Raw genomic sequence first — 12,562 nt, forward strand, 5'->3', positions numbered from 1 at the left:
GAGGAGTTGCTTGTCGAGATGCTTGTTGATATGCTTGAGGAGTTGCTTGTCGAGATGCTTGTTGAGATGCTTGAGGAGTTGCTTGTCGAGATGCTTGTCGAGATGCTTGTTGATATGCTTGAGGAGTTGCTTGTCGAGATGCTTGTTGAGATGCTTGAGGAGTTGCTTGTCGAGACATGTTTGCAAAAGGCTTGTGTGGAGTATGAGATATGACTATGATCATTTGTATGAGAAGTGACTATGATCATTTGTATGAGATGTGGCTATGATAATTTTGTAAACTCAACATTTGTACTATGATCATTTCGTGTACCTCCTTGTTGTGATAAGTTTTGAAAAAATATATTTGTATGATCATTTGAACTCCTCATGTGTATGATCATTTGTGTAATTCCTTGTTGTGATAAGTTTTCGTTTTTTTATTTGTATTGTACTCCTCATTTTGTACTCCTTGTTTTGAGTAAAGGAGAGGAGTATGAAAATTTTCTTATGAGAAGAGTAGGAGAGGAACAGTTTAAAGTTTCAGTGGTCAAAATAGAAGAAGAGAAGAGAAGTTAAAGCATGCACAACTTGCTTCCGCTACTGAAAATGAAGACATAATACTTGCATGTTCATAATACTTGCTGAAAAATTAAAGGAACAGTTTCATGTTCAGAATACTTGCATGTTCATAATAGTTGCTGGAAAATACTCCAAGCAAAATTACTTCAAGCAAAATTGACAAGTTAAATCTTGTTCAAAATTACTCTAAGCAACATACCCCAACCACATGCCTTATTTTAAACAGAACAAGGAATTCTAACTACCTTGTGTCAGGTGTCCTCCCACGATGTGGGTGATTCAGGGTGTCGTGCCGTTACTGCATTGCAAAGAGATCAAACACAAGACACCAAGTGTGGCTGAATAAACACTGAATATCCCTGTCAAAACAACAGACATCTGAAATTATGGTCGACAGGTAGACAGACAGAGATCAGTTGACCTTATCTTACCCCATCAATTCGAGATAACTCTGCGTGAACTCTAGAGGGCCCCGTCGCCCATGACTCCATGAGGCGATGACCAGTGACTTCAAGCATAGCACTAGCCCGGCGATAAATCCAATTGTCTGCAAGGATACAGTTAACACCAAATTCAGTCAAAAAAAACCTTTTACCCTCGCAGTGACACAGTGTACAGTGTTGCAGTTCACCAGGCAGAGACCTACTGCAGATATGTTCATCAGCGATATTCAGTAAACTAAATTCAGCGCGGGGGCAGCTGCGAGCTACACAAACTAAATTTTGTCTTCATAAACTAAATTTTGTCTTCATAAATTTTCTGAAGAAGCACATGTAGAACTAAGGCAAATTTTCTGAAGTTTAACAAAACTACAGAAGCTGCACCATGACAAAACTACAGAAGTTGGAGTACAAATTTTCTAAGGAGAGAAGAAGACAATTTACTCCAGGGCTACATGAGTAACATAAAAAGGTTTCTACTCCAGCAAGAAAAATGCTACTGCTAATGCAAGCACAAGTTAACTGCTACTGCTAATGCAAGTTTAAGTTATACTCCTACATGAGTACACTTTACTGAAAAGAAGAGAGGAAGGGAGGACACTGCTGCAAAAGCACAAGTTACTGCTACTCTAGTTTTAAGCAAGCATCACTAGAGTACTCCAAATTATCAATTCAAGCTACTGCAGTGCAAGCTAGTGCTATACTCCTACTCCCTTTTGTCAGAAATCTACATCTAAGAAACAAATCTAAACATTTCAGATTTGGAGTAGTACAAAAATATGGATTAATTTCCTTTACATTTCACTTTTCACAGCTCCTCCAATATGGATTTTGTTGGCAGGTCACACAGGAAGCATAGTTCAACTAATGTTCACAGGAAGAACAAAATCCTCTGCACCACCGCAGATAAGTACACCAACATCTGCAGCTAAGAAGAACATCTGCAGCTAAGTACAACAACATTTACACGGCCGCCTCCTCATCCAGCGCACTCATTAACCCCTGTGAGTGGCCAGGCCATGGAGAGAGATTCCTTACCTTGAGGTTCAGCTCGTGAGTAGGCGCTCCACTGTCGCCCCGCCGCTGCAGCTCCGTTGCTCCGCCGCCGCGACGCTGCTCCACATCCAGCGCGACTTCGTCACCGGCGTCGGGGCACGCGGATCCATCATCGACGCGTGCGGATCCAGCGCTAGCGCACACGAACCCAGCGCCTCCGCCGCCCAGAAGCTCGTCGCCGGTGCTAAAAAGGTAGTCTTTTGACCTCGGCGTGTTGGATTTCTGGCGCCCGCCGTGGGAGAAAACGGGGTCACGCCGTGGGAGGAAGCTAGCGACGACAGGGGGAAATGAGAGTTCGGCGTTCTTGGGAGGAAAGGAGAGACCGGCGACGGGAGCAGAGGAGAGGCGGGCGAGAGGAGGGGATTTGGGAGTGGCGGGCGTGAGGAGGCAGACGAGTGGAGTGGAGCGAGTGGAACGAGACAGGGAGCGAGTGGAGCGGTGGGAGGGCATTTTGGGAAAGTAGAAAAATCTCGTAACGTGAAAATTTTTTGTACGTGGATCGCTCCAGCAACTTACATTTCGGAACAGAGGGAGTAGAAATAAGAATATGGTGGCTCCCAGTCACGCCCCCAGGCGCCGGCTCCAGGATGCGGAAAATTCGAACTTGGTCGTTCCCGCTCATCACAAAAGACGCCACAAATCCGGCGATCGCAAGTCACAGTTCGGCGATCGTATGTAGCCTGGCGTACAAAAAAGAGAGCGCCGCAAGTTCGCGTGCGCAATGAATCACTCGGCGGGGTTGGCTTCATGCGTCGGCGGAGTCAGCGTGCGCGGGCTCGGCGGTGTAGGAGCTGCTTCGGTGCTGGGCGGTGTCGGCGCGGCTTCGGTGCTGCTGGGCGGCGTCGTGGAGGCGTCATCACTCAGGCTTGGCAGCGGCGTGGGCGTGGGCGCGGGAGTTGGCGTCGACGTCGTCGGCAGCTGGTTCAGGATGAGGCCGCGCTCCACCATGTGCCTTGAGCTTCTCGTCGTTGCTCTGGAGCATGTCCGCCCCGCCCATCAGAAAAGCCAGGTCGGTGTTCCTCTTCTTCGCGGCGACGTTGGTCCGCAGCAGGTCGAGCTTGATGGCGCTGTTCATCAGCAACGACGACCACCGCGCCGCGGTTTTCTCTTCACGCAGGACGGCCCGGGCCTGTGCGTCGGCGAAGTAATGCTCGATGGACTCCTGCACTCGCGCGGTAGCCGCGTCGGCGTGTTTCCCCTTCTTGGCCCCTTTGTTGCCGTCCGGTCGCCCCTCTAACGCGCCCGGAGTCGGCGTGTCCGGCTTGTATGTCTCCTTGGCCTTGTCCAGGGTGCGCCGGACTTCCGCCCACTTCTCGCACTTGTCAATGCGCTTGTAAACGTGGAGGTACTTGAATTCGGCGTCGCGGTTGTCATGCGGATACAGGGCGAACATGCGCAGCAACTGCACGGAGGAACAAACAGTTGGCGGGCGTAGACGACGAAGAGAGGCGGGAGAACGGCGTGGCATACCTGATCCTCAACGCTGGCACCGCTCTCCGGACGAGCCGCGACCTCCTCGACGACCCCATGCCATTTGTTGCACGCCCCCTGGATACGCCCCTAATGGTTCGCCATCGCCTTGGAGCCGCGCTGCATGTTGACGCCTTTGAAGTAGGGGTTGACGAGCTTCCGCTCGTCGAACTCGGCCTTGATGCGGTCCCAGTACATCTCGAAGCTATGGTTCGTGTCGGTGGTCGGGTCGAGGCAGACGACTTTCCATGCTTCGGCGAGGCATTCCTCTTCCTTGGACGCCCACTTGATGCGCGGCTCGCCTGGCCTGGCCGCCTGCTTCTTCTTCTTGTGCCCCTTCGTCGGAACAGGCGCCGGCTCCTCCTCCTCCTCCTCGTCCTCCTCCTCCTCGTTCTCCTACGCCTCCTGCTCGTCCTCGCCGTAGACGTAGCCGAGCTCGCCGTCCATGCCGCCGCTGAGATCCACCGTCTCGTCCTGGGTGACGAACCCGGGAGACATGGCGGCCGCGGCCGAACCTGCCGCGATGATGTCGTCCATGTCGGCTTCGGTCTCGTCGGTGTTGCCGAGGTGCGAGAAGGGCAGCGGGCCACGGCGGAAAGGGGGCGTCGGTGAGGACGCGTAGGCGGGCGGCGAGTAGTTGTATGGAGGGTACTGCACGCCGACGAAGGCGGGCGAGGGTGTGCGCTGGGCCGGGTGTCCATGGGGAAGGTCACGTTTGGGTTGAACCCACCGTGCGCGTCCCCGTCGGCGTAGCCCAGCGAGGGCGATCCCCATGGCTGCGGAGAACCGGCGCCTTGCTGTCCCCAGGGCGCGTACTGGGCGTGGCTGCCGGGTGGATTCATCATCCCGCCTGGTCCACCGATGAGGCAGCCGCAGCCGCGCGCGCCGCGTTGTCGCGGGCCTTCTTGGCGATGGCCCTGTTCCGCCGGTCGGCGGTGACAGCCTCGCGTCGCTGAACTTTCGCCCTCCATTCGGCATTTGGCATGCCCTGTGGCTTGGACGGCGGCGCCCTTGGCTTCCTCTGCTTCGACTGGGCGACGGTGCCGGTCGCGGTTGCCGCCGCGCGTGGGACGACGTACTTCTTCGGTGGCATGGCGGCCGACTGGAAGGCGAGCGGGAGGGAGTTTGGTGGGAGAAAGGAAGAGAATGGCGGGAGGAAGGCGAGCGGGAGGGAAGTGGGGGAAAAGCGGCAAGAAACGGCAGGAAGAGGCACTCGACTCGCCGACAGGGCGGACCCACGGGCCCTTTTCGCTTGTGACGGCTCCCCAGGCGCCCCTCAGGGCGCCGGGTTCGGCCTGGGTCCGCCGGCACCAGTTTTAGCCCGAGCCGGCGAAAAACGGGCTTCTGGGGGCGCGACTGGGCCGTTTTTTCGGCGTCGGCGCGACAAAAACGCCTGGAGAGAGCCTGTTGGGGCGCGGCTGGAGATACTCTAACATATGTATAAAATAAAACATTCTTGCTCAAAGAAAATATATGTATAAAACAGAGGGTTGAAAAACACATTAAAGCTTTAAGATGTGGTCGATATCCATCATTTTTATGTTGGCTTGATATGTGCAACCATCGACGAAATCAAAAATACAATTCCAAACTCCATCGTTTTTTCGCACTTTTTTTTCCGAAAAGCTAAGAAAGGCCAGTGGAAAACCTAAAAGTCAAAAAAAAGGAAATATGAAAACTGAATGAGCGCTCCTCAAGTAGTTGGTCTCCGAAGTAATTATTATTGAGATCAAAACAAGGAGGCTCCCGAAGGAGACCATGTATTTGTTTGTATGATTAATTATTATTTATATATCATGTAAAGTAATTGTGGTGCAGTAATGTGTACTAATAAGTTCTACTTCCTTCGTTCCACAATATAAGACGTTTACAAATCATAGTGTGGATTTTGTACCAACACAGAGCAGGTACATCACCCAATTCTATACTTGAGATTTGTGCTTCACTTTACTGAGCAGGTAAATGAGTAAGGGCTTTTGGAGGCCGAGCTCCACGGAGCTTGTTTTCAAAATACGAATTTCCACTTTGTGAAATTTTTTGTATACACTCACACATATTTATTGCATATGTGCAAAGATTCATAGCCACAGAAAAAAGACAAAAATGTATTTCTAAAATGGGCCGATATTTTTGTTGTTGGGCCGGAAATTTGTTCTTTTTGTACAGTCTACAAATCACAAAATTTTCAAATGATTTTTTCACACATGCGTATGGAAATCATATCAGTTTCATAGAATTTTTTAATTTTTTTAAACTTCAAAATATGACTTTTGATTCTTTCCAAAATACCGAGCTCCGTGGAGCTCGGCCTTCGTTGGCATTTTCCGGCAGGTACATGGTCTATATGCACCACCTATTCTATACTTGAGATCTGTGCTTCACTTTACCGAGCAGGTACATGGCCTATATAAACCACATGCACACAGATCATGCACATTTCTTATAGGTGTTCTTTTTAGAAAAAATCTTGAACATTTTTTATTTTCAAACTTGTTAAAAATTCAAAAATAATTCTAAAATCTGGGACACTTTTTAAACTGACAATTTTTAAACTACATGAATATTTTAAACGTTTTCTAAATTCAAGGGGTTTATTAAAATTTAGGCACATTTTGTAAAATTCATTATTTGTTTTTCAAATTTTTAGAAATGTAGAAACGTTAAATTAGCCAACATTTTTTAGAAAGTTGTGAACAATTTTAAAATTCCATTAAAAATTAAAATCGACATTTTTTGGAAAATCTGGAACTTTTTATTTAATATGTGAACAATGTTTTAAAACTTCCACAATAGCTACTTTTGGAAAGAAAACCTTGCTCTAAACCTGTCATCCTAGCATCGTAGCCAGATTAAATTGAATAATAATCAGACCAGTGTGTGTTTGTTCACTCACAACTCGCTACAGGCAAAGATGGTGACCTCATACAACCTAGTACATGCATAGTTTTTTCAAGAAACAAGGACCCGGCCGAGTTTCGGGCTAAGCTCTACAAAATGCCAAGCCAGGTCTGGGATATTTTTAGCCGAGTAACATGGTAAACAATTATTCCATATTTAAATACAAAATGAATCATCACAGGACAAATTAATGATCCATTACAACTGTGTTTCTAAAAACACAAAATCCCCATTTCACTCTTTCTTGAGGAGAAAGTTGAGGCCGAAGCTCATTGAAGATGCCATGCTTTAGGCGCGGAGCAAGTGGCCTCATATATTACCTAATACATTGATAGGTTTTGTTAGAAACAAGGACGGGGCCGAGTTTTGATCTAAAAATGTGAAGCCGGGCCTGACACCTGTCCAACCGAGCAACATGGTATAAGACAACTTTTGTATTTCAAACTACATAAATCATATTGTGGCAAATTAATGAATCATTACACCCTTTTTTAGGTCCGATGAATTATTACACCTATTTCTCTAAAAAACAATCCCTCATTTCACTTTTTTGGGTAGAAAAGCGAGGTCGAGCCCATCCCTAATGTCGGGCTTTCGGTCCGGGCTGCCCATGCCCAGCTTTACCGTGGGGCACGACACACCCTAAATTTCGGTGCTAAAGGTCTCATTCATAAAAATAAATAGAAAAGGTTGCTTTCCATCCAATACCTCCCTTCTTCAAGACAAAACCTAAACTTGTATTCATAATCGCATAAACACTCAATTGGTTATGCTCCTTTTTACATCACATGACGCAAAGAAAAATCCACGCCACACGAGGAAACCTCCCTTTTTTCTGTTCGAAAGGATGATAATAATCACATATAAAGAACCGGTCAAACGGAACCCGTACGATCCGAACCGGACCCGAACTTTCAATACCTTTTCTAAAACTCGTGGATTTTTCACACATGTTTAAAAAAAAAACTCTTTTCCCTAAAATGAATGAAATGCATTATGAGCCGGCCTGGCCAGAGTGAAACATGAGCTCCTGCCAAACCAAACATATGTTGAAACATGAGCTAAGTGAGAAGATGTTCCTATTACTAGCATATATTGTAGGCACCAGTGGAGTAGGATTGATGCCTATCTACTTGTGATTTTACAGCCGTTGGGCGTTGGGTACTTGGGTGGGTAAATAATTGAAGAGGGAGGAGATACACACGGTAGAGCACTAGCGGTCACGTGCCTCGCTTCCTCTTCCGGCTCGCCGCGCCGCGTGCAGCAGCAGCAGCTTTACCCTCCCCACCAATTGCCCAAAACGATCAACCCCAAGGACTGCTCCCACGCCGGGCCGGCCGCCGGCCGGGGTTGACACACCCACTCCGTTCCACTCCCCACGGCGGCGGCGGCGCCGGATGGACATGAACGGAGCTAACCAAGGTACGGCCGCTCCATGGTTCCGGCCGGGCAAGCCTCTCTTCGTCCTGCTGGTCAGCAAGAAACGCCTCTCTTTTTTCTTCTCTTTCGATTTTTCTCACGGCTGTCTGCTTGCTCGCGCTGGCACACCGGCTGTCAGGCTGCGGCGAGGACTGCGACGCGGAGGGCTGCGAGCGCGGGGCGGACGGCTGCCAGGAATGCGAGTGGTGGAGGCTGCACTGCTACTGGAGCCACGCTGGCGACCACCCGAGGCAGTTCTCCCTCGTCGCCGGCGACGATTTCGCGGACCATATGGTACGGGTTCAATGTCGCTTCCTTCCTCCCTCCCTTCCGATGTCTGTCTGTCTGTACTCTGTCGTCATGAGAATAGTGTTGGTTGGGGTAATGGTCAGAATCTCGCTGAAAAATAATGTTTGGTTTTCGTTCTACCCTTGGTGCCTGATGCTCTTCATTCTTGGCAAAGTTCAGATTTATGAGTCCATTAATATCAGGGAGACGGGCATTATTTCCTTTCTCTGGGATTTCAGCTCACGGGTTAAACATCTTTAAGTTCAGTTCACATACAGAAACTAGTATTTTACCTGCAATGTACTGTAGATGGCAAATATGGCGCCCCCAAAATTTGTCTGATCCTAATAAAGAGTTTCTTCTTGATATGTCCAATGTGTCCAGATTCCTGAAGCCCCAAAATTTTACCAGATATATTGTTTGAACTAGTAGAATCTAAGGCTGAACTGAACCAGGGACATGTTACCCATATTTTCTTGCAAAAAAGTATTCACATTTTTGATAGGACTATAGAGTAGTGGAGATATCCAAGTATTTGACCTCTGAATGTGTAAGATAATTGATTGTCAAGGTTAGATTGTTATTCCTGTGCTTGAGATAAATCAAGCTAAGCAAGATCCACTTGCCACTTAAGATCATTGCTCTCAGCTTTCTGCACCATCAAAGTGTTCATTCTACAGTAATCCTGCAACCTGAATTCTTTCTGTCTGAATTTCCCACAACCAGTGAAACATATGTCTCTAAATAACCAAGTGTACATTTCTTCTCCTTGGACAGCGCATACGACCGCCGGTTGCAAGCCATCTGAGAAACTTGATCACTGAGTTCGAGGAGATCCAACTTGAAGCTCCTGATGGCCGTGTGTACCCTGTTAAAATCGGTTGGGAGTTTGGTGACATTGTTCTTAGGTCTGGATGGCACGACTTTGTCAAGGTGCATCACATAGAACAAAACTCCTCCATCCGGTTTGTGTACCGTGGGAACTCCAGCTTCGAGGTTCACATATCCGATTCACCCGGTCACGGCAACTCTTCTCCACCACCTCCTCGTGATTGTCATGTGCCGAATGGTGAAGTCAATTAGGACCTTCAAGTCGTCGAGTGCTTTTGGTAACGCTTTTCTGATGGTTATAACACTCTTTTTTCTTGATGTGCAGAACAAGTGGTGCCTGATCCTGCACATGTTCAGACACCAATCAACATTGACTATACCGCATTCCCTGGGACCAGGCTAAGCCATGAACAAGAGAAGAAAGTGCTAGAACTAGCTCAGAGAAGCATGAGGTCTGAATTTCGTCTGCATGTGGCAGCTGTGAACAAAAGGAATGCCAACGGGGACTGCCATGTTGTAAGTTACATCCTTCCCCACATAATTTCCTGCTTGTGTCTGTGACTCCGACCGATCCATAGGCTATTAATTAATCCCAGCTTGTGTTCTTGCAGTACATACCCTTGACGCTTTTGGACAGTTTCAAAGAGGGGATAACTGAAGCTCCAATTCAGCTCAAAGCCCATAGCAACGACATGATATATGTTGTTGGCGCAAGCAAGCATGGTGACGATCAAGTAATCCTCCAATCTAAGTTGAGTCATTTTGTAGATGGTCACCGCATGCAAGACAACGACCTCCTCGTCTTTAGAAGCAAGGGGAAAGCCCAGCTCGAAGTTCTTGTCCTTGACCCGAGCGGTTGTGAGAAAACCTGGTTTGACACGGGAAACTCTTCAAACGTTTCCAGAGAAGGCCGTCGTGCACAAGCTCAGAACACGGCTTCAACATCCTTCGGTTGGGCTAAATCAGGTCAGAGCAATGCACAGCTGCCATATATGTGCATTCCTTCTCTTCATTTCACCACATTTTGGATGACTTTTGTGCTCATTGTGTGAACACCATAAGTAAGCATGGAATGTTTTTCAGGACTCCAAGCTCGCGAGTCGAATGAAGCAGGTTTACAAGCTCCTAGGTCCAACAACTACATATCAACCCAATCGACCCCTCTACATAGCCAACAGAAAGAGAAAGTCGAAGAGAGGGTTCGGGCAATTGGTTCCCAATTTCCTGTGTTTGTTAAAGTGGTTAGCTCCAGTGAGGTTGTTACCAAAACTTCTCTGGTGAGTTCAGATCGATACCACAACCAATACGTATAACCTGTAGTCGGTTTTTTGTTTTGTCACCCCACTACTTTTGCGATTGCGTTTTCAAACAGTCAAACTCACACGCACATAACCCATTTCTCACCTAAAAAACTTGCCACTGCAATTTTGAAGTAAAAAAATGCGCAGTTTTCTTCCTTTTTACCGGAGAAAGGCTTTCGCCCCGCTTCATATATAAAGCAATGAACTTTTCTTCCTTTTGCGGAATGAACCATTGATCCAAGGCTGATCGTCGTATCTGACACTCTTTCGCGCTCTTGGGCAGTACTTGGGCCCGGAGTATGCTTCGGCATGTCTCCTGACCCAGCCAGGACGTCTCCGCCTCCTGCTGGACGGCGACGACAGGGATTGGGACTGCATGTTGGGCTTGAGGAAATCTAACAAAACTTGGTGGATCGACAGAGGAGCCTGGCCGAAATTCATCTCGGATGTCGGGCTGGAGGAAGATGACATCTGCCTCTTCGAACTGACGGACACGAGCAGTCTCACGATGAAGGTCCATGTGATCCGCAAGTCGGATATACCGGCGCCATGAGAGAGTTTGACTGAAGAATGGCCTGATGCTAGATAGAGCCTGTGTCTAACTGATGGACCCTACACTTTTGCTGACTCCTTGTGCTATTGTTGCTGATCCCTGTATTGCTGCTTGTTTAGCAGCCACCTCATGAACAACTACCTATAACTAACTAGTGATGATTCAGATTTCCACCATCTCTCTCTCTCTCTCTCTCTCTCTCTCTCTAGTGAGGTGACAAAAAATCCTGTTGTGTTGTGTTTCCTACTCCCATGTGATGCTTCTTCAGCTGGGACTAGGTTGTGCCTTTTTTTTTTAGTTAGAATTGTTGCAAAGGTACTACCTGAATAGTGATACTGTGCAAGATGACATGAAATTGTTATAAGTAGATGCGCAAAAGAGCACTCAACTCAAAAAAAAAAAGAAGCAAAAGAGCACTCAAGTCTGCGTTCACTAAAAAAGAGCAGAAGAAAGGGTCCCAGATGATGTTGTCATCTATAAGATTTTAAATGCAAAACATCCGCCAAATTTTAAATGCAAAAAAACTGAAACTAGAATCAAAGTGTTTTCCCTTCTACAGTTATACCCCACATGGAAAACAGGTTCCGTGTAAAAATGCAGTAACAGTAACAGCTCGGTCTCTCTCTAGTGAGCAGCTCATCACCTCGTATACAATTTTCTACTGTAAGTATTTGGCAAGACTGTCGACCAACATTCAGAGTTGCAAAGGCGTCTGAGCAGAATTTCTCACATTCAACAGGCATCTTGGACAAGCACTGATCTCCATTGATTGATTAGGGTTAGGATGAGTTGGCTGGACGACAGAGAGCGGTCATACCTCGAGAACCAATGCCCAAGATCGCGGCAGGAGATGGTGACGCGATGCGGCCGGCGTTGAAGTCGGAAGCGGCGAGGCGGAGGGCTGGGGGGATGTGAGGCATCGGCGGGGCTACGGCAACGGCAAGGCGGCGGCGTCGAGCTAGGGCACCGAGGAAGAAGAGGGAACTTCTCAGCCGGAGAGCGTACGCTGTAACAAAGGTGCGGCCGAAGCAGAGCAAAGCAGAGGAAGCAGAGCACCCCCTGATTTTCCTTTAGGAGAGCTACAGTAACAAAAATTGTTGCTATTAAAATCCAGGCCACATGGCATACATTTAGTCACTATCTCAAATACAAATAATTATTGTTTGACAACAGTTACAACAAACATCTATTACCCCTTCCTGAATTATTTGTCTTAGATTTCTTTAGACACTGATGTATTTAGACACATTCCGTATCTAGAGAAATTTAAGACAAATAATTTGAGCAGATGGAGTACGATTCTGCATCTATGCTCTCATTTCCATCATCTCGCTGTCTGATTTTCAACCTCAATCTTGTTGATTCTCCTCCCTAGACCAACGTATTTCATAGCATGATCTTCAATTGCCTCTTTTTTCCTTGCCTTCCCATTCATTGGCAACTCATTTCATTCACAAGCTTTGAACAATCCAATGTAACTAGTACAAAAACAAGCATTAATAGCGGGCCTCGAAAACGGTTGTGACCAAACATAACAAAGTCGCCTGTAACACCCACACCAAAGTGATTATTTCTTTCATATAAAAAGCTCTGCGACGGTAGGAAATCTGAAACCGCCTGTAGGAAAGATTGGAGGCGGTGTGGCGGTTTCAGTGAGTACCTAGGGGGCACACCCTTTTCCTTCTCTTTGTGTACCACATATTCATTTTCCTTTCCGTCCCTGATGCCAGGCCAAACCCTAGCAC

General features: G+C 47.4%; 1 protein-coding gene across 1 annotated transcript; it reads left to right on the forward strand.

Annotated features, from left to right (window-relative positions):
• Window positions 1–2,778: 2,778 nt before the first annotated feature.
• On the forward strand, window positions 2,779–10,993 carry LOC119333935 (B3 domain-containing protein LOC_Os12g40080-like). The gene is made up of 7 exons (XM_037606646.1): window positions 2,779–2,971; window positions 7,984–8,138; window positions 8,910–9,201; window positions 9,289–9,479; window positions 9,575–9,929; window positions 10,047–10,240; window positions 10,548–10,993. The coding sequence occupies exons 1-7, from the start codon at window positions 2,779–2,781 to the stop codon at window positions 10,815–10,817; spliced, it is 1,650 nt and encodes a 549-aa protein (XP_037462543.1). The 3' UTR covers window positions 10,818–10,993.
• The last annotated feature ends 1,569 nt before the right edge of the window (window positions 10,994–12,562 follow it).

The sequence above is a fragment of the Triticum dicoccoides genome, chromosome 7A (assembly GCF_002162155.2).
Source record: "Triticum dicoccoides isolate Atlit2015 ecotype Zavitan chromosome 7A, WEW_v2.0, whole genome shotgun sequence".
NCBI classification, from domain to species: domain Eukaryota; kingdom Viridiplantae; phylum Streptophyta; class Magnoliopsida; order Poales; family Poaceae; genus Triticum; species Triticum dicoccoides.

Bases quoted from the DNA above. Each gene is read 5' to 3' on its own strand.
- LOC119333935 (XM_037606646.1), top strand. From the start codon at position 2,779: ATGAATCACTCGGCGGGGTTGGCTTCATGCGTCGGCGGAGTCAGCGTG. The intron at 9,202-9,288 runs GTGAAGTCAATT...CTTGATGTGCAG, and splicing joins TGATTGTCATGTGCCGAATG to AACAAGTGGTGCCTGATCCT. The intron at 9,480-9,574 runs GTAAGTTACATC...GTGTTCTTGCAG, and splicing joins CCAACGGGGACTGCCATGTT to TACATACCCTTGACGCTTTT.